The sequence below is a fragment of the Mirounga angustirostris genome, unplaced genomic scaffold (genome assembly GCF_029215605.1).
Source record: "Mirounga angustirostris isolate CCGP_5_RB_7025 unplaced genomic scaffold, mMirAng1.0.hap1 SCAF_16, whole genome shotgun sequence".
In the NCBI taxonomy this organism is placed as follows: domain Eukaryota; kingdom Metazoa; phylum Chordata; class Mammalia; order Carnivora; family Phocidae; genus Mirounga; species Mirounga angustirostris.
This window is the reverse complement of record NW_026991724.1, coordinates 58,180,136-58,201,859: the sequence shown is the minus strand read 5'-3', so window position 1 is coordinate 58,201,859 and position 21,724 is coordinate 58,180,136. Positions and strand designations below refer to the sequence as shown.

At 53.0% G+C, this 21,724-nt stretch overlaps 1 protein-coding gene across 2 annotated transcripts; it reads left to right on the top strand.

The window, feature by feature from the left end:
* Nucleotides 1–15,449: 15,449 nt before the first annotated feature.
* On the top strand, nucleotides 15,450–20,053 carry ZNF835 (zinc finger protein 835). 2 transcript variants are annotated; one of them, XM_045870889.3, is made up of 3 exons: nucleotides 15,450–15,621; nucleotides 16,558–16,648; nucleotides 18,421–20,053. In XM_045870889.3, exons 2-3 carry the CDS (start codon nucleotides 16,630–16,632, stop codon nucleotides 19,911–19,913), a joined length of 1,512 nt encoding a protein of 503 aa, XP_045726845.1. In that variant the 5' UTR covers nucleotides 15,450–15,621; nucleotides 16,558–16,629; the 3' UTR covers nucleotides 19,914–20,053. The 2 variants fall into 2 exon arrangements, with proteins under 2 accessions (XP_045726845.1, XP_045726846.1); XM_045870890.3 differs by having other exon boundaries at nucleotides 15,450–15,669.
* Nucleotides 20,054–21,724: the final 1,671 nt, after the last annotated feature.

Below are 21,724 nucleotides of genomic sequence, written 5' to 3'. Positions count from 1 at the left end.
GGGAAGGGACCCTGTCCTAATGAGGGGATAAAAATGCTTCCTAAGGAAATGACGGGAGAGTGCTGGGAGGAAAAGGGACCTGATTAGCATGGCCAGGAGGCAGAGGGAATAGGACGGATGGATGGAAAGATGGACGGATGGGTGGGTGGATGGAGGGACAGATGGGTGGGTGGGTAGATGGAAGGGTGGAAGGAAGGAAAGACAGATGGAAGGATGGATGGACAGATGAAGCTGTATCAGGTTAAGCATCCTCTTCCCACGCTTCTCCCATACCCAGCCACACACGTGGTTCCAGCAGAGTCTAATCTGGGAACTTCACCCCTTCCTTCCATGAAGAGGCCACACACAAACAGGAATCAGGCTGCTCTCACACTTTGGGGAGAACAAGAAGATCATTCCAAGGAGCCTGTGTACAACATCTTGATCCCCAGCACGTTCCCAAGCAGGATCCCTGAGAATAAGAACGTCTGATCTCCCTCTGTCTGTATCTTTTTCTTCAGTCTCTCACAGAGTTTCCAGAAAGCCCGGTGGGGACGGGTGGAGCCGAGGCGGGGGAGAACTGAAGAAGCAGAGAGAGGTGAGTAATTTAAGTAATCTCTGCACCCAACTACACCCCTGCGGTCTCTGGAGGCTCCTGGGCACCACCTGGGGATGCTTGTTAGCAAAGCTTAGACTACGATATTGGAAAAACAATCCTTACGGATCTCTCAGAGCCATCGGAGGAAAAGTTTGGCTGACGGGATCGCTCCCTCCCTCCAGAATCTGGGCCGCAGATGGAGACTCAGGGTCTGGGTGTGCGGAGGTCGTCCCAGCCACACTGTGGATTGGCTCTGGGGCCTCCCTGAGAGTCACGTTCCCCGGGTGTGAAGTGGACAGAAGAATCCCAGCTGTTGTGGCCCAGGAAGGGGCTCACAGATGGGAAGGGAGAGCCAGACCCCTGTGCTCTCCTGTGGGACACCTGCAATTTCACGGCATACGCACCTCAGACAAGGCTGCTCTGCGACCACCAAGCAGTGAGGCAGAAACAAGACGACCCCGTAATCGTGCATGAACACAGACAAAAATGAGCCTTGGCCAAACAAAGACAAGGCCTCTCCAACTTGCGGGGCGACCCACCCATCCCAGCCTTCCCAAGACTGTCCAGATTTTACGACTGAAAGTCCTGCGTCCCACAAGTTTTCCAGTGCCAGGCAGACCAGGAGGGTTGTCAGGCCTGCTTCTGACCTTGAGACATATGACCTTGAGACAGCACATTGTTATCCTTAGGTCTTCAGTCCGTCCAAAGACAATGAGGGGTTTGGAGTCTGTCACTGATTTTCAAAGCCCCTTTCTATAGAAAGTAGGTTTTTTTGTTTGGTGTCTTGGCCCCAAAGAAAAAACGGCAAAGCTTTCTCAAAAAAAACTGCATGATCTCTGGATGCCTGGGTGGCTCAGTCAGTTAAGCATCTGCCTTTGGCTCAAGTCATGATCCCAGGGTCCTGCAATCGAGTCCTCCATCAGGCTCCCTGCCCAGCGGGGAGCCTGCTTCTCCCTCTCCCTCTGCCCCTCCACCCTGCTCTTGCTCTCTCTCTGACAAATAAATATTTTAAAAATCTTAAAAAAAAAAAAGATTGCATGATCTCACTTGCATGTGGGTCTGAAGCAGTTGAATACTTTGAAGCAGAGAGGAGAACGGTGGTGGCCAGGGGTGGGGAATGGGGAGAAACTGGTCAGCAGGGACAAAGTTGCACTTATACAGGGTAAATAAGTCTGGAGATCTCCAGAACAGCGGGACTACACTTAATCATACGAATACCGGAAACTTGTAGAGAGAGCTTTCGGGCGCTTGCGTCACACAAAACGGCAACTCTGTAGCTGGACTGTCCGAGTCATTTCACTATGTAAATGATTACACATCTAATCATCCCGCTGTGCACCTTAAATATATACATTTTTACTAACAACTAAATGAAAAAGAAGCATGAAAGAGGAACTACACAGATGGGAGCATGTTCTAAATTCAAGTAATCAATGATTTTAGGTTTTCTTTTTGACTGATACTAGTTTATAAATTTTGTGCCGCCTCAGTCTACATCCCACGAGTGTGCGTGAGTGTGTGTGCATGCGTGTGTGAGAAACTGGACAAACCAAATCTGAAGTTTACGTGGGAATATAAAGGAACAATCCAAATGGAAAGCAAAGCTAATCTCAAAGCTACGGAAATGAGCAATAAGGAAATCTGATCAATGAACTCGCAAAGAGAGTGAAGAAACTGACCAACACATACACCTTTGTTTAACTTATAGGAAAAAAAAGGACACTGCAGAAAAATGAAGAAAGAACAGTGTCTTCAATAAATGGCTCTAGTCCAATTCACGACTGTTAAGAGGGAGAAAAATAATTTTTCTCAGTCTCACACTATTCCCTTTTTTTAATGTATGAAAGTTGTTTATTTTTTTTTTTTAAAGTAAACCAACTAAAATACTTTTCTTTCTGAAAACAAAAACATCCTCCTTGGAGAAAACCAGAATAATACAATCACAAAGCAGAAAGTAAAAATTACATTTACTTCGAATGTGCAGAGATCTCCCCTATTTGCAGTCTGGCATGTTTCCCTCAAGTCTTCTCTGTCTTTTCAGTTGAAGTATCGTTGACACACATGTATTACTTTCAGCTGTACAACATAGTGATTCCACTATTCAACTTCTATACGTGGCTCGCGGTGTTCACCGCGGTAAGTGTAATCACTGACTGGCAGCATACGACGTTATTATATTATTAACTATATTCCCTGTGCTGTATTTTTTTTTAAAGATTTTATTTATTTATTTGACAGAGAGCGAGCGAGAGCAGGAACACAAGCAGGGGGAGTGGGAGAGGGAGAAGCAGGCTTCCCGCGAGCAGGGAGCCCGATGTGGGGCTCGATCCCAGGACCCGGGGACCATGACCTGAGCCGAAGGCAGACGCTTAACGACTGAGCCACCCAGGCACCCTCCCTGTGCTGTTATTTTTAATCCTTGAGACTTATTTCTTTTATAACTGTACTCTTAATCCCCTTTATGTATTTCACTCACCCCCACCCACCTTTCCTCTGGCAACCACCAGTTTGTTCTCTGTTTAAGTGCGTTCGCTTTTTCTTTCGTTTTTTTAGATTCCACATATAAGCGAAATCACATGGTATTTGTCTTTCTCCTTCTGACTTACTTCACTTAGCATAATGCCCTCTAGGTCCATCTGTGTTGTCACAAATGGCAAGAAATTCTTTTTTCATGGCAGAGGAATATTCCATTGTGTATATACACCACATCTTCTTTATTCATCTATCAATTGACCTTGCTTCCATATCTTGGCTACTATAAATCATGCTGCAATAAACATAGGGGTGCATGCATCTTTTTGAATCAGCCTTTTCATTTTCTTCAGGTAAATACCCAGCAATGGAATTACTGGATCGTAGGGTAGCTCTATTTTTAATTTTTTGAGGAACCTCCATACTGTTTTCCAGAGGGGCTGCACCAGTTTGCATTCCCACCAACAGTGTAGGAGGGTTCCCCTTTCTCCGTAACTGTCGTTTCTTGTCTTTTTGATACAACCATTTTGACAGATGTGAGGTGACCTCTCACTGTGGTCTCAAACTTAAGTTCCCTCTAAAGGAAAAAGTAAAGGTAAGGTAACAACAACAACAACAAAAACCAACTCTTGGAGGACAAGATGAGATCCATTCTCTGGGGTATGTGTAGACCTCTAACCCAGTGCAACTGATAAACTTGGCTACATTAATACTAAGTACTCTACCCAAAAAGGGGGAATGAAAAGTCAAGGTATCAGGCACCTGGGTGGCTCAGTCAGTTAAGCGTCTTCCTTTGGCTCAGGTCATGATCCCAGGGTCCTGGGATTGAGCCCCGCATCGAGCTCCCTGCTTTGCAAGGAGCCTGCTTCTCCCTCTCCCACTCCCCCTGCTTGTGTTCCCTCTCTCACCGTGTCTCTCTCTGTCAAATAAATTTTAAAAATCTTAAAAAAAGAAAGAAAGAAAGAAAAGTCAAGGTATGACATGGGAAGTTATTTGCAACACATACATTTGAAAAAGAACTCATATCCTGAACACAGAAGTGACTCCTATAGAGCAAGGAGAGAAAAAAAAAACTTGAGTAGAAAACATGGGGGAAGAAACTGAAACGAGTCAGAAAGGGAATATTGAACGGACATTCCATACACGAAAAAACCCACACATTTGTTAACACTCAGGAAAATGCAAGAGAAGCCTTATGAGACATTACCACAAACCCTCGTATGCAGCAAACGTCAAAACAGAGCTTCCAGCCACGGTTTGGGATGGAGGACATCCGGCAGCGTTCATTCACCACCGCGGGGGATGTAAGTCGGTCACCTGCAGCAATGCATTTGGCAGGATCTACGCGTAACGCATCCGGATTCTATGACAAAGCCCGTCCACTCCTACGTGCATGTTTAGTGGTCACGCACGGACTTGAGCACCGTGACACGCACCAGGTCTTAACAACAGAGCCAAACCTGAAACCGCACAAATGTCCTTTAACGTGAGAACACGCGAAACATTCACCCCCCAAAAAAGCAGGAAGAATGACCAAGTGATGCCCACACACAACACAATTAAATCTCACAAACGTGTGGAACAAAGTATCCAAGAACATCTAGTGTATGAATCCATGAATCAAAAGTCCAGAAAGAGGGGCGCCTGGGTGGCTCAGTCAGTTAAGGGTCGGCCTTCAGCTCAGGTCATGATCTCAGGGTCCTGGGATCCTGCCCTGTCTCAACACTCCCCTCGGCCTCTCAGCGTGCCCTCTGCTCCCCTCACCCCTGCTTACACCCAACCCCACCCCCACCCCTGCTCCCAGGAGCTCTCTCTTTCTCTCAAATAAATAAAATCCTTTTTTTTTTTAAAGCTTTTTTAAAAAGGAGCCTGTTTGCTCTTCCGTGATTCGAGACTGCCATCTACTGACCACACGGGTACTTGATGAACTCCGAGGCACCCCCTCAAATTAGAGCAGAGAAAATAAAGGAGATACTTTTATAACGAATGTGTTTACACTTGTGTGGGGTTTTGCTGTGGTTTACAGTAAGACTGCTTCCTCAGGGGCAATAACGGCGCACACACCAGGGTTTGGGCACAGCGGCGCGGGCCCCGCGTGGGGACCCAGCTGCGTGAGTCGTGCAGGCTGGATCCCACACCCGCTCATCTCCCCTTCGCTGCCTACCTGCGAAGTGCCACACAGCTGAGCCAGGCAGCCCTGGCTGCGAGCGAGGGCCCCAGACGGTCTGCACTTGACAGACGGGAACGCTGGGCTCAGAGGGCAGGTCTCCCGCCTGCCTGGCCCGGAGCCCGTGTGTCGCACATCCGCACCCCTTCCTGTCTCTGAACATCAGGGGACTGGGCATTCCAGGCCTGGCTTCTTTCTCTGCCCTCTGCTTGGGTCCTACTAAGGTAAAGATGGGCAGGGAAGGCGGCTTGAGACTGCAGTTTGGTTGATCATGGAGTCATCTCCAAATTCCCCGTCAACACCCACCACACACGCCATGAAGAGAGGCTTCCGGGCTCTGCCGGACTTGCACAAAATGGAAGTGATAATTGCATGACTCACGAAGTTTCACACACAACAGGTAAACAGAACTGTAAATGACAGTCGTTAAAAAAAAGTGTGTTACTTTCCCAAGAAGTGGGGCAGGCCTTGCCTGGAAGGGCCACGTGGGAAAGCATTGGGTGGGTCAGCAGGCGGAGCCTGGGCATGGGAGACGTGGGGCAGGAGTATTTACTGTGCTTTCGGGGGAGGTGAGGGCCGGTGGATGTCGTCCCACCCAGGAGAGCCTGACAGAGCAGAGGGCGGATGTGGGCTCTGGATTGGCTGGTGTGCGTACAAACACACACTCTCAGCCTCTCATTCACGATCTCTAGGCCCGGGCTGGCCCTGGTGAAAAAGGATCAGAAATACAGAAATATACATCTTCACGAAACTCCTCTGTTCCTTATAGGTCTGGACATGGACAGTCACCCTCAGCAAGACCACTTCCCCCGAATTCCAGCTGATCACAATACTCACATAGATGAATAAAAAAGCCACACACCAGCTCTCCTATTCTCAAACCTCTGACTCTAGTCACCATGCCATATGATTCCTTCTTCCCTGACAAAAGTAGCAAAACAAACAGAATATATATATATTTTTTACAAGAAGTTACTTTTGTTCTTTGGACTTTTACATTCCCCATTAACAACCCTGGCACCTGCAGAAAACCAGACCCTTAGCTCCGTTCCTTCTACCACGTGCCAAGGGGCTCCCATTCCGGTGGTGGGAGAAGCAATGAACAAGTGTGGGCATCAAGGAAGTATCAGCACCGTGATGGAAATAAGGCAAGGGAGGTGTGTGGAGGGTCTCTGAGGATGGCAGTCGGCGGGGGGGGGGGGGGGGGGGGGGGGGCTTCCCTGAGGGGGTGACCTCTGAATGGAGAAAGGGTGGAGCCCCATGAACACCCAGGTGAGGAGGGGTAGCAGGAACAGCAGGTGCAAAGGTCCTGGGGTTGGTTCTTTGTAGGTACAGAGAGAGGCCAGTGTGGCTGCAGCCTAGTGACCAAGGGGGAGATAAAATCAGTAGGACCATGATGATAGCAGGACCAGGCAGGCCAAGGGAAAATCTGGGTTTCATTCTGAGGGAACAGGGGGTCCCTGGGGCAGGGGTGGGTGTTTATTTGGGGGAGTGGAGTGACGTAACTGATTCACTCTTTGGTATTTCCCCCAGCTGCCCAGCAGAGATGATGTGAATGGGACTGAAGGTGCTGGGGGGACAGGAGACAAGGGGAGAGGGTCTGCGGCCTTCCAGATGGGGGTGACACTGAAGCTGGAAGTCCCCATCCAAGGACATGGGCAGCCTCTAAGCCCTGCCTCACACATCTGTGCAGGGAGATTACGGACATAAAGAGAGCTCAGTCTGTGGGGTCTCAGGCAGCAGCGGCCCCCCTGTCAATCAGTGAGGAGAGGTATGCTGGGGACCTCACCTCACAGCCTCCACCACCGGCCTCTGATGAAGAGTTAGGAATCCCTTATGTGAGCTCCGGGGGGTAGGGGGGTCTACCTCAACCCAAGAAATCACTGTGTATCTTCCTTCCTCAGAGCCTGAATTCCATTTTCTGACTGAGTCGGGCTTTCCGCTGCAGGTCCCCATGACAACGGGCCCTCCCCCTCCCCCTTCCTGACACTCTGTCCTGATTTTCTGCAGGAGGCGAAGCTGCAGGCATGGCAACTGGTCGGCTGGCTGATGGCGGAAGTGGCAGCATTGAGTCTCTGAATGAGTTAACACTCACAGAGCTGGACAAGACAAAGCCAGTGTTTCCACGAAGCACTGTTAAAACATCAGCCAGAACTGAGGGCTGCTGGAGTGGTGGGGGGTGGCTGGGTGATAGACACTGGGGAGGGTATGTGCTATGGTGAGCGCTGTGAACTGTGTAAGACTGATGAATCACAGACCTGTACCTCTGAAACAAATAATACATTGTATGTTAAAAAAAAAAAAAAGAAGAAGAAGAAGATAGCAGGAGGGGAAGAATGAAGGGGGAAATCGGAGGGGGAGACGAACCATGAGAGACCACGGACTCTGAGAAACAAACTGAGGGTTCTAGAGGGGAGGGGGGTGGGGGGATGGGTTAGCCTGGTGATGGGTATTAAAGAGGGCACGTACTGCATGGAGCACTGGGTGTTATATGCAAACAATGAATCATGGAACACTACATCAAAATAAATAAATAGATGTCCAAAAAATAAAAAAATAAAAATAAAAACAATAAAACATCAGCCAGCCATTGATTATTGTTGTAGGAAACTTAGTGACAAAAAAAAAGGCCCTTTGGATATTTTACACATGCGGGATGCACAGCAATATTCGGTATCTGTCTGACGCCACATGAACTGCTTACTCCCGTGGCTCACATTTTCAACATTCAGTCTCTCTACATGCCTTCCCTTAATGGCAGATCTTTGCGAGCTGGCTTGTCAGTGGCAGCCATTAAAAACTTAAAGTAAGCACCGCGTGAAAGTCAAGGTCAGGAAATGACAGTGAATTGTCCTAATTCCCAGGTTGGAGAAGTTGTGCAGTGCCCAACCTGCACACACATGCCGTTATTAGGTAATTGTCATTGTTCAAGATTGAAAGAAAATCACCATAACGTGAGTGATGCCTCCAATACCCTGATCTTCCTGAGTCTTGACCTCCTCCTTCCAGTGACCTTGTCCTGTAAACTACCTCAGCTGCTCCTTCCCAGGTCACCCCCTCCACCGGGGTGAGCTCCCCTCTCTACAACTTAATCCCAATAATGCCTTGACCCCACTCGTGCCTCAAATACAACGGTCCTTCCGCTTTTCCATTGTTCCTCACTGTCCTCATCTCTTGCTTCCCCTTGTCATTGGTGTACATCCACAGCCCATCTACACAACAAATTCCTCATGCACAACCTAGGGCCCTATCTCTCCTCCTACAAAAGTCCACCCACCCACACTTGAGAACAGCTCCCTGCCTTCTCCGTCCTGTCATCCGCACAGCTGAAGGTGGCTGGGCGAACCCCTTCTTTGGCTTGAATCGTGTCCACCCCCCAGAAGGGTTATGTTAAAATAGAAGTATAGGGTCCTGGCAGATTATCAAATTAATTAAGCTGAGAACGTCAGGCTGGGCTTTGAGCACTAACGGGGTCCTTACAAAAAGGAGAAATTTGGACACAGACACGCACAGGGAGAAGGCCACATGAACACTGGAGTTACACTGCCCCAAGCCCAGAGCACCGGAAGCTAGGAGGGAGGCCACCGAGCACCTGCTGAGGGAGCACGGCCCCGCCCACACTGTGGTCTCAGACTCTGGCCAACACATTTCTGTTGTGTAAGCCACTCAGTTTGTGGGACTTTGCATGACAGTCCTAAAACGAATAGTTTTAAAAATGTGTATGTCCCTGAGCCTCCTTCTCTCCTTCTCTGCTCTCCCCTATTTCTATCTTTAAAGTGAAATGTTAAAAAATATATATATATCAGCTTTGACCTTTTTGAAAAAGCGAAATTAAAATAAATGAATATTTTCTCAAAGATTTTATTTATTTGAGAGAGAGAGCGTGAATGAGGGGAGGGACAGAGGGAGAGAGAGAAGCAGACCCCCTGCTGAGCAGGGAGCCCGATGTCGAACTCAATCCCAGGACCCTGGGATCATAACCTGAGCTGAAGGCAGATGCTTAACAACTGAGCCACCCAGGCGCCCCTGATGTGATGCATTTTAATGGGAGACAGTGTGGTGGGGGGCATCCTATAGGAGGCATGTCCAGGGCCTGTGGATCCGTTTTACCATTTCCTATAGTTTCAGATTCTCTACTATGAGGATGTACTGTAAAGAAAGAAAAATTCACAGAATGTTTTGAGGAAGCACATTAATAAAAAAATCTTAGGAAAGATTCCGAATGAAAAAGCCTGTTTCCTCATCTCAATGAAGGCTTGTGGACTGTCTATAAATAAATACATAAATAAAAATGTTTTATGTCATTTATATTTCAATAAAACTGGCAAAAATCAAAATTTTAAAAAGTAGAAGTTTTCTAGACAACCAGAATTGGTACACAACTCTAGGAACACCATTCTTAGCGTGGCCTTAAGCAAACTGTAGAACCCAGTGGGAAATCATCCAGAAGCCTTGCCTTACACAGTTATTAATGCCTTCCTCCCCTAAATATTTCTTGTTTTTCAGAATATTCATTCCCAGAGTCACAGCTCTTCCAGTCCTCCCCCGCGAAGCTCAGACTCCCCCATTTAACTACCTTCTAGAAACTTCCAGTTGATGCCTGAAAGAGAACTTGAATGGAGCATACCCACTGAAGAGATCCTAAGGAGATCCACCCTACCTGCTTCTCCCACATTTTCTGGCATCTCAATTAACAGTGATTTAGTGGTTTGTTACTCGGTGTTGAAAACTTTGGTGTCATGCTTGCCATCGTTTTGGACGTGTAAATTATAGGCCAATCCTGTTGGCTTTTCTCTTCCAAAAGAGTGGAAATCAAAACACCCTTTAACGACCTCCATCACTGTCATCCTTGTCCAAGCCGCCATCATCCACACGTGGGTTACTTGCCCCCCTCATGCTTGTCACCTGCTACTTTCCTCTCTCACCTTCACTGTCATCTCAACAAAGTCATTCTATTAAAATGTCAATCACATTATGGCTACTCTTCTTAAGACCCTCCATTGGCTCCACATCACACTCAGAGTGAAAGCCAAGGCTTTAGAGGGATGTGGGAAGCCCTGCATGGCCCCAGCCCCATTAGATCTCCTACAATACAGCCGTCCACTCCGCCTGAAGTACACTGTGGGCTCCGCACCAATACTCCAAGGACTGGGTGTTCCCAGCTCAGCTACTCTGCCCCTACCGTACCTTCACTCAAAAACATTTTTCTCCTTCACTTCCTGTATCTTTGCCTAATTGACACCTCCTCAGTGTGGCATTCTCTGAAGAAAGTATTTATAACAAGAATATCCATCCAAAGCCAGCCCCTCCTACCTCTGGACTCTATTTCCCTTCATGGCATTTATCAATTTCTGGCATACTAGGTAATTAATTTATTCACTGGGTAAGAATCTGTCTTCTTCCAATGGAATGGAAGACCCAGGGGGACAGCCATTTTTATTTTGTTGGTAGATGTACCCCAGTGGCTAGAGTGGCTCTGGCACACAGCAGATACTATGAAGATAGATAGATAGATAGACAGACAGACAGACAGATAGATGGATGAGTGGATGGGTGACTAGATGGACGGATAGATGATAGATAGATAGATAGATAGATAGATAGATAGATGGATGAGTGGATGGGTGGATGGATGGATGATGGATGGATGGAGATAAATGAGTGGGTGGGTGGATGGATGGAGAGATAGAGAGAGAGATGAGTGGATGGGTGGATGGATAGATGATAGGATGGGTGGATGGATAGATGATAGATGAGTGGATGGGTGGGTGGGTGGATGCATAGATGATAGATGAGTGGATGGGTGGGTGGGTGGGTGGATGGATGGATGGATAGATGATAGATGAGTGGATGGGTGGATGGATGGAAATAAATGAGTGGGTGGGTGGATGGATAGACAGAGATGAGTGGATGGGTGGATGGATGGATGAATAGATGATAGATGAGTGGATGGGTGGGTGGGTGGATGGATAGATGATAAATAGATGAGTGGATGGGTGGGTGAATGGATGGATAGATGATAGATGAGTGGATGAATGGATAGATGAGTGGATGGTTGCATAGATAGATGAGCGGGTGGATGGATGATGGATGGATGGAGATAGATGAGTGGGTGGATGGATGATGGATGGATGGAGATAGATGAGTGGGTGGATGGATAGATGGATAAATAGATAGATGATAGATAATTTGTTGAATGAATGAATCACCTCTATAATTCTCACTATAGCCTTATGAAGGAAGTACATTGTTTTGTCTGTACTTCACCAATGAAGAAATTGAGTCTTGAGGCATCAGTGGTTTTCAAACATTAAATATTGTATTCCTGGGTCCAAAACTGATCTGGTGAATCTGCTTAGGCTCCATCATCACCATCATCATCCTTGTGGCTCTTATATGGCCCTTCTCCTGCGTCAGACACTGTTCTGGGTACTTTAAATGGCACCACACTCATAAGAGGCGGGCGCCATTCCCAGGATCATCCCCATTTTACACGTCAGAAAAACTAAGGCACGAGAGCTGACGTAGCTCGACCAGAGTCACACAGCTGTTATGGCTTAGCCAGGGGCCAAGGTACAAAAGTCTAGCTCCGCTATGGACACCTTTAACCACAGTGTTTTTCAGCTGTCTCTAAAGGGGACGGTCTATACTAGGAGTAGTGTAATCAGTCCCATTTATCCTGACCAGCATGTTTTTAATGAGATCAAATAGGACAGACTGGAATATAAAGACAGCAGTGTGAACTGCTATGGAGGATTTCATGCCTGAGGACCCCACCCTTTCCTCCCCGTAAGCGGGCAGGCACAGGGGGGCCAAATCGCTGGCCCTGGGACAGGGCGGGGGCGGTGGGGGGAGAGACTCAGCAGAAGCCGGTGAGGTCAAGGCTGGAACCTGGGCCTGCACGGAGCAAGCCAGGGAGCCAGGAAAGCCGGGGGCTTTCTGATCGCCTGTCTCACCAGCACTGCTAGGGTCAAAGACAAGGTCGCACCAGGCTGCGTGGAACCAGTGACACTCCTGGACTGCCATGGGGACACCTTTATATCCCCGGCCCTCCTGCCCACCGAGCCAGGCCCTGGAGAGGTGAGGGGGCAGCAACATATCACACTCCTTTTTGCTCCAACAAAATGTCATGCCCTGCACTTCCAGGAGCCTGTGTGCAAGGGGCTTTCCTGGGTACAGGGACCTAAAACTGCATTTCCTGGGGGGAAGGGACGGAGGACCCCAGCCCCGCCTCCCCCCACCCAGGCTCTCAGCACTGCCCCCCACTGGAATCTTATTTTCCCCTATTTTTTAAGGGAAAGGCTTTGTCTGAGCAGATTTTATCCTTCTTTCTGTGAGGCCACAGCGCCCCCAAGTGATCAACATGGTAGTTTGAGAAAAGAGGACAGGTGTATCTTACTGTGTGTCCTTGGAGGTAACTGCAGAACATAATTATATGTACCGCAGTTTACATTTGGCCTCTTTCCTTTTTATCTTTATAAGACTTCTTGGTGATTTCTCTAATTACACTTAGAACTAACATTTATTTCTGTCGCCTCTCTCTTTATACCCATGTCCTTCCCATTTCCTCTCGAGACTCCTGCCATGCTCAGGTTCACATGCGGGCTTGGCCAGGCTCCAGTCCCTGTGATCAAATCCGATGCTAATTCAGGTGTTTCTGTGCAGAGATCTGGTGGAGGTGGCTGCCATCTGCAGTCGGCACCCTGTGTGTGTGTGCCTCTGTGTTCAAGTGTCCCCTTCTTACAAGGACACCTGTCATGTTTGATGAAGGCCCTGCCCTAAGGACCTCATTTGAACCTGATTATCCGTAACAGATAAAGACTCCGTGTCCCACTAAGGTCACATTCTGAGATACTGGCGGTTCGGACTCCCATGCATCTTTCTTTTCTTGGAGGGGTGTGGCACAATTCAGCCCATAACAGTTCAATATAGCTTTCTAAAGAAAACAGCTTTAAAAATCATATTTAAAGGAAAAGTATGTGTGAGCTGTTTCCACTGTCCATTCTTTGAAGAAAATGTCTCCTTTCGTGATTTCAGAAAGGGTGGACGAGGGTCCTTAAACACTTACGCATGAAGCTAATATATCACTGTAGCGAAAGCATCACTGTCTTCCATCAGAGGAAAAAAAAAATTCCTCCTGGCATAAATTCAGACCATTTCTGCTTTTCTTTGGTAAAATTGCACTTGCTGTTGTTTTCTATAAAAAAACGAGGCGAATTTTAATTACGAACTTTAATTAGGGACTTCTGCTTCTGGCCAAGATGGAGTAATAGGGACCAGATTTCCTCTCTCTGAAACAACCATAAAAGGGGCAAAACACAGTGGTTTTTAAGACAATGGACATCAGGCTACGAAGGATAGTGATTACCGGTATGTGTGGGAAATGAACAAGGTGAGCCCTACGATTGCCCCAACTTACTGTCTTCAGAGAGTTTCCAGGTCATGGTGCAGGGGAGGAATCAGGCAGAGCCTTGTATATCCTGTGAGTTGAAGAGATGGAGCTGTGTGTCCAGGAGGACCACAGGGCCAGGGTTTATGGAAAAGAGTACTCAATAGAAGAGAGCAGCAGAGAGAGAGAAGTCAGGAGATCCATGGAGGGCCCCCCATGATCACTTAGCAGAGCAATGATCTGAGGCTCAGGAAAAGACCACCCAAAAGGACTGGAGTAAACAGTACCCAGTATTCACACTAGGCAGGGATGCATATTAACCTAAATGCAGACTCTCCCAGCTTTAAAAGAAGAAAAAGCACAACAGTGATTCCCAACTATCCTCAGGAAATGTTCTTACTATGGCCCACCAGAAACTGAATTACCTTCATCTTCAGCCTCATCTCTTGGCCCTGCCTCAGTCAGCTATGGCCACTAAGCTACTGTGTAACAAATAGCCCCTCCTCCATTCAGTGGCTTGCTCCTGGATTCCTCCTATTAAAGCCCTGAACCACCCTCTAAGAATTTCTCCTATTCTGTGCCCACTATGCTGTGAGGAAGCCCAAGCTAGCCACATGGAGATGTCTGGCCAGCCCATGGACAAGACACCACATGGACAAGAACCCAGGCCCCATACGGATCACCCTAAATGAGCCAGCCCAGCCATCTCCAGCTGTGTGGGTCACCTCAGATGAAGTCCCACTGTGGAGCAGAGGGGAAGCCTCCCTGCTGTGCCCTGCCCGACTTTCTAAACCACAGAATAATGAAATGAGCATAGTAAAATGTTTTTCCTCATGATATACATGTATTTGAACAATTCCTGCCAGCTTTTTAGTGGTTAAAAAAACAACAACACTTCTGCAGACTTCTGAGCTCTCAACATGGTTTATAAGGAATATGTGAGAGGTATTTTTTAAATCTTCAAATATAAAACTAAACCAGAAAAAAAAAAGCCTTCAGTGGCTTAAAACCACAGTCCTTTATTCTTGAGCCCACAGGTCGGTGCATTAACCTGGGAGGCTCTGCTCCATGAGTCGCAGGCTGGAAAGGACCCTGGGCTGTTCTTACCATGGCAAGGCCAGAAGCTTCCAGAAGGATAAGGGAAAACATGCAATCCCTCTTGAGGTCTACACATAAGATGAAAATTTGAAGTGTAAAGAAAGTGTGTGTGATGGTCTGATGGGCAGCCCTGGGGGCCCATAAAATAATGTGGCATCTCCCAATCAATGGCATGTTGATTTGGGTGAAATACATTTGTCTTCCCATTCTCTGTTCACCCGTTTCTTTGCTTTCCCAGTTACCTAAAGGGCCCGGTTAACAATTTCTGAATGCTAACAGAATTTCTTCATCGGAAGCACTTGAAAATACTGGCTGGCTAAGAGAACACGTCGATGTGCACGTTCGCTCTTACAACCGCTGGCCCGCATAGACGCACCTGTCACCTTCTCGGCTTTGGAGGGGAATTAGATCAAATTCCTCAAATGCTTTCCACTACTTCACGGCGAGCTGTGCGTGGTGAGCGGAGCTCCCGCCCTCGCTGCGCTGTTTGGCCTGTGTTCAGTGACTTAGCGTCTCTGATCCTCAGTTGTCCCCCCCCCCCCCCCCCCGCCGCTAAGCCTGTGGACTGCGCCCCGCCCCTGAGGAGGAGTCCCGCCCCCATGCCCCTGGCCCCGCCCCCACCCCGAACCCCAGGCCGGCTGCCGTCTCTCCGCGCGCAGGGCGGGGAGCTTCCGGGCTCCAGGCGCGGCGCCTCCTGGGAGTTGTAGTTCTGGGGAGACGTGCGGGGCCCCGCGTTGTCCCGCCGCGCACGCGCAGTCCGCCCCGGCCTGGCGCTCAGGCCCACCCGGGTGGTCGCGGCCTTGACCTGTGCGGCTGCTTTGTCCGAGCCACCGCGGGACGCGGAGCTACTGGGGTCCGCGCCGGCCGGGCAGGGCCGGAGACTGAGGAGAACCTGACCCGAACCCACCGAGATCGAGGGTAGCCGCCCACAGCCTTCGGAGCTGGTGCTGGGAGGCGAGGGCATTGGTGTGTGGTGTGCGCGTGCGGGTGTGCGCGCGCGTGTGCGTGTCGCTGTGTCGCTGTACGTTCGTGGCTCCAGCGCGGTGTGCATTTGAGTCCCACCCCGCCTGTCTCCGCATGTCTGCACGTGCATCACTGCAGAACTTTGTGCGTGGAGTCCGTCCCCGCATGTCACGTGTGTTTGCACCTGCGTGCCCGTGCAGGTGTGAGCCGCGCGTGTGAATCCGCCCCGTGTGTTTGCGCGAGGGTGACCACCTCAGTGTGTGCCCTTCAGGTGTGTAACTGTGGGGGCAACTCTGCATGTGAGTCCACCCCCACACACATCTGCCGGCAGGTGCCGGGTAAAGGGGGAACAGCGAGCATGAGTGAGCAGCAGGTGTGGGCACTGCGAGACCCGCGCCCGTGTGTGCCCGTGTGGGGAACCTGTTCTGGGTGTGGACCGTGTGACTCCGTGTCTGTCTGGGGGTGCTGCCATCTGTGGTGTTTTTCGATGGGCGTGGCTGCCAGCCTGAGCATGCCTGTGTCCTGTGTGCCTAAACAGGACTGCAAGTGGAGGTCTGCAGGGGTCACAGGGTGTGTAGGATTTGCTGTGCAAGCCTGGGGTCGCTGCATTTCTGCACACGGGCCAGCCCCTGCATGTGTGTGCCTGCGTGTGCCTGGGTGTGTCGCTGTGGGCCGTGTCCCCGTGCACACCTGTCTGTGTGGAGCACGGCAGCATGTGGGCTTCTGTGTGACCCCGTGTGTGTCCGCGTCTCCCCGATGGCTGCCTGTTTGTCTGCATGCCCGTGCAGGGACTACTCCGCCCTGAACCCACTTATCCTCCCACGCGCACCCAGAGGAAATGCCCTCTGCCCCAGCATCGTCCTTCACGGCTCCCATTTCTTTCTCTCACAGATGATCACTGGACCCACCAGTATGTGGCAGCCAGAGCAGGGGCCCCAAGCTGAGTGACGTGGACAGGACCTGATGCTCCCAAGACCACCAGGTGGGTACCCCTGCCCTCTCTGGGGACACAGGCCTGAGGGCTGCCTGTGGAGACGGCACCAGAACTGGGCCTGGCCCAGCCTGCCTCCCACCAGCAACGTTCTCACTGCTGCACACAGGACCCTGCTCACTCTGACCCTCACCCCCACCACACCTGATCTCCCCTGCTACCTGCCGCGGTTGTTCTGCTCTGCTCCCTCCCCCGATACCCAGCACCTTTGCTTTTCCTCTGTCATCCCAGCCATGGTCCTGCTCAGGACCTTGGCTTCTGCTGCACTCATGGCCCAGAACGCTCACTCCTTCACTTCTAGGTCTACACTCAGAAGTCTTCTCCCTGAGGCCTGGGCTCCGGGGAAGAACATTCCAGGCAAATTCAACAGCCAGTGCAAAGGCCCTGAGTCAGGAGCATGCCTGGAATGTTTGTGGAACGGGGGGAGGCCCATGGTTGGAGCAGTGAACTTTTGCCACACGTTCATAATTCCTAAAAGATAGATGGTTGAGTTCTCCTGTTTTTAACCTAAACAGCATCGTACCCGATCAATTCTTTGCATCTCACTTTGCTTGCGCACACTGTGTATCTGAGGTTCGGAGCTGGTACGGTGGCTGACAGGTGTTCGTGTTTATGCTGTGAGATACTCCACTGTATGAATATACCCTGTTCACTGGACTGCTCCCTTGCTCCTGGACAGCTGGATTGACTTCTAGTATTTGGCTGTTACAAACAGTCTTGGACAAGCCTCCCACGTACACGTGTGCAGTTTCTCCTGCTCACATTCCAGAAAATGTAATTACTGGGCTACAGGGGATGTGTGTCTTTAGCTTTCCTTGAAAATGCCAGTGATTTGTCCAGTGCCTGCTCCCACCAGCAGTATATTATGCATGGAGTTTGGGAGCTCCCTGTTCTTCTATGTATGATTTTTCTCCAGCAAAGAAAACTCAGCTCAGACTGACATAACCTAGTACTACAGACTCGGTGTCTTCGACAACAATTTACTCACAGTTTCGGAGGCTGGAAGTTCAGGATGAAGGCCATCAGCACAGTTGGGGTTCTGGTGAGGACCCTCTTCCTGGCTTGGAGATGGTTTCCTCCTCACTGTGGAGAGAGGGAGCTCTGGTCTCTCTTCCTCTTATGAGGACACCAATCCCATCATGCGGGGGGGGGGGGGGCTCATTATCACTTCAGGCTTTGATCTATGAATGGGGGGGGGCGGGCGGGGAGGAGACACATTCGAGCCTGTAGCACCAGGTTGCAAAGCTATATTTAAGAGCTATCAGGGGCACCTGGGTGGCTCAGTCGGTTAAGTGTCTGCCTTCAGCTCAGGTCATGATCCCAGGGTGCTGGGATTGAGCCTGGAGTCTGCCTCTTTGCTCAGCTGGGAGCCCGCTTCTCCCTCTCCTCCCCGCTCGTTCTCTATCTCTGTCTCTCTCTCTCAAATAAAATAAAGCTGTCAGAGTCTTGTTTTTGCAAGGATCTTTTAAAATGGTTTTCAGTTCGTTAAGTCAGTGGTTCTCAATGAGGGATCATTTTGCCCCCCAGGGGACACTTGGAAATGTCTGGAGACAATTTGGGGGTCACACGGTGGGGGGTGCTACCTGTAATCCACGGGTGGAGGCCCAGGGGTGCTGCTACACGTCCTACGGTGCACAGGACGGCCTGCAACAAAGAATGATCTGACCCCACCTGTCCGGAGTGAGGAGGCTGAGACCGTGCACAAAGTCTTTTCCAGCCCAGGACAAATGACCAACCTGTCTGGTTTTTCTCTTTTCTTTCAGGGCCAGTCAAGAAGATGCGAAAACAGGCAGTGGCTCGGGAAGCGGGGATGGAAGGACCCCTGCGCGAGGCTGGAGAAACCTGGAAACGAGAGGGTCAGGTCAGGGGCCGGCAGGAAAACCAGGAAAGCTGTTTGAAGCAGGAGGCCGTGGCCCACGGGGAAGACCCCGCCGGGGGCGGTGTGCGGGCGCAGGATGAACTGGGCGGGATCCCGGGGGCCGGGTCCAGCCCTCCCCGCGCCCAAACCGACAGCAGGCCCCCGAGGCGCCGGGCGCCGAGAAAGAACGCGAAGCAGAGGAAGGCCGGCTCGGGCGAGGAGGAGCGCGGGGGCGGCCCCCGGAAGCCGTGGAAGTGTGCGGACTGCGGCAAGGCCTTCAGCTACTGCTCGGCGTTCACCCTGCACCAAAGAACGCACACCGGCGAGAAGCCGTTCGCGTGCGCCGACTGCGGCAAGGCCTTCAGCCAGAGCGCGCACCTCACGCTGCACCGGCGCACGCACACGGGCGAGCGGCCCTACGCGTGCGCCGAGTGCGGCAAGGCCTTCAGCCAGGGCTCCTACCTGGCGTCGCACCGGCGCACGCACTCGGGCGAGCGGCCCTACGCGTGCGCCGACTGCGGCAAGGCCTTCGCGCGCCCCACGCACCTGGCCCAGCACCGGCGCGTGCACACGGGCGAGCGGCCGTTCGCGTGCGGCCGGTGCGCCAAGGCCTTCCGCAGCCGCTCGTCCCTGCGGGAGCACCAGCGCATCCACACGGGCGAGAAGCCGTTCGCGTGCGCGCGCTGCGCCAAGGCCTTCCGCTTCTCCTCGGCGCTCCTCCGCCACCAGCGCACGCACACGGCCGAGCGGCCGTACGCGTGCGGCCGGTGCGCCAGGGCCTTCACGCAGATGGCGCACCTGACGCAGCACCGGCGCGTGCACACGGGCGAGCGGCCCTACGCGTGCGCGGACTGCGGCCGCGCCTTCAGCAACCGCTCGCCCCTCGCGCAGCACCAGCTGGTGCACACGGGCGCCAAGCCCTACAAGTGCCTGGAGTGCGCGCTGGCCTTCAGCCACGTGTCCTCCCTCCGCGAGCACCAGAAGCGCCACGCGGGCGAGCGGCCCCACCGGTGCGGGGAGTGCGGCAAGGCCTTCAGCCAGGGCTCCTCGCTCTCGCTGCACCTGCGCACGCACACGGGCGAGCGGCCCCACGCGTGCCCCGAGTGCGGCAAGGCCTTCCGCAGCCGCTCCTACCTCATCCAGCACCACATCGTGCACACCGGCGAGAAGCCGTTCGAGTGCAGCGGCTGCGGCAAGGCCTTCCGCTTCTCCTCCGCGCTCGTCCGACACCAGCGCACGCACGCCGACGGGGAGCCCTACTCGTGCGGCCGCTGCGGCGCCTCCTTCACGCGGCCGCAGCACCTGACGCGACACCTGGGCTCCCACCGCGAGGACGAGCCGGTGGGCAGCCGCGAGCCTGCGGACGCGGCCCCCGGCCGGCGGGGGGACGAGAGCTGACGTTCCGCGGGGGCCTCCCGCAGCGCGGCGGCGCCGGGCGCGTTCACACCCCGCTTCCGGCCTCGCGGCGCCGGGGGCACAGCCGCCGGCCTCCCGGTGCTGCCCGTGAGGACCCCGAGGCTCAGGGAAGCTCGGTGACGCGCCCGGGCCCCACGGGAGGAAGTCCCCGCCGGGGCTCGACCCCGCGCCTGCCGGACTGGACGCCCACCCCCGCCACACACACTCACACACACACACACACACACACACACTCGACCCCACGCCTGCCGGACTGGACGCCCACCCCACCCCCTCCACACACTCACACACACACACACACACACTCGACCCCACGCCTGCCGGACTGGACGCCCACCCCACCCCCGCCACACACTCACACACACACACACACACACTCGACCCCACGCCTGCCGGACTGGACGCCCACCCCACCCCCGCCACACACACACACACACTCACACACACACACTCGACCCCACGTCTGCCGGACTGGACGCCCACCCCACCCCCGCCACACACACACACACACTCACACACACACACTCGACCCCACGCCTGCCGGACTGGACGCCCACCCCACCCCCGCCACACACTCACACACACACACACACACACTCGACCCCACGTCTGCCGGACTGGACGCCCACCCCACCCCCGCCACACACTCACACACTCGACCCCGCGCCTGCCGGACTGGACGCCCACCCCCGCCACACACACTCACACACACACACACACACACTCGACCCCACGCCTGCCGGACTGGACCCCCACCCCACCCCCGCCACACACTCACACACTCGACCCCACGTCTGCCGGACTGGACCCCCAGCCCCGCCACACACACACACACACTCACACACACACACTCGACCCCACGTCTGCCGGACTGGACGCCCACCCCACCCCCGCCACACACTCACACACACACACACTCGACCCCACGTCTGCCGGACTGGACGCCCACCCCACCCCCGCCACACACTCACACACACACACTCGACCCCACGTCTGCCGGACTGGACCCCCACCCCACCCCCGCCACACACTCACACACACACACACACACTCGACCCCACGTCTGCCGGACTGGACCCCCACCCCACCCCCGCCACACACTCACACACACACACACACACACTCGACCCCACGCCTGCCGGACTGGACCCCCACCCCACCCCCGCCACACACTCACACACACACACACACACTCGACCCCACGTCTGCCGGACTGGACCCCCACCCCACCCCCGCCACACACTCACACACACACACTCGACCCCACGCCTGCCGGACTGGACGCCCACCCCACCCCCGCCACACACTCACACACACACACACACACTCGACCCCACGTCTGCCGGACTGGACCCCCACCCCACCCCCGCCACACACTCACACACACTCGACCCCACGCCTGCCGGACTGGACGCCCACCCCCGCCACACACACACACACACTCACACACACTCGACCCCACGCCTGCCGGACTGGACCCCCACCCCCGCCACACACACACACACACTCACACACACTCGACCCCACGCCTGCCGGACTGGACCCCCACCCCCACCCCCGCCACACACTCACACACACTCGACCCCACGCCTGCCGGACTGGACGCCCACCCCACCCCCGCCACACACTCACACACACTCGACCCCACGCCTGCCGGACTGGACGCCCACCCCCGCCACACACACACACACACTCACACACACTCGACCCCACGCCTGCCGGACTGGACCCCCACCCCACCCCCGCCACACACTCACACACACTCGACCCCACGCCTGCCGGACTGGACGCCC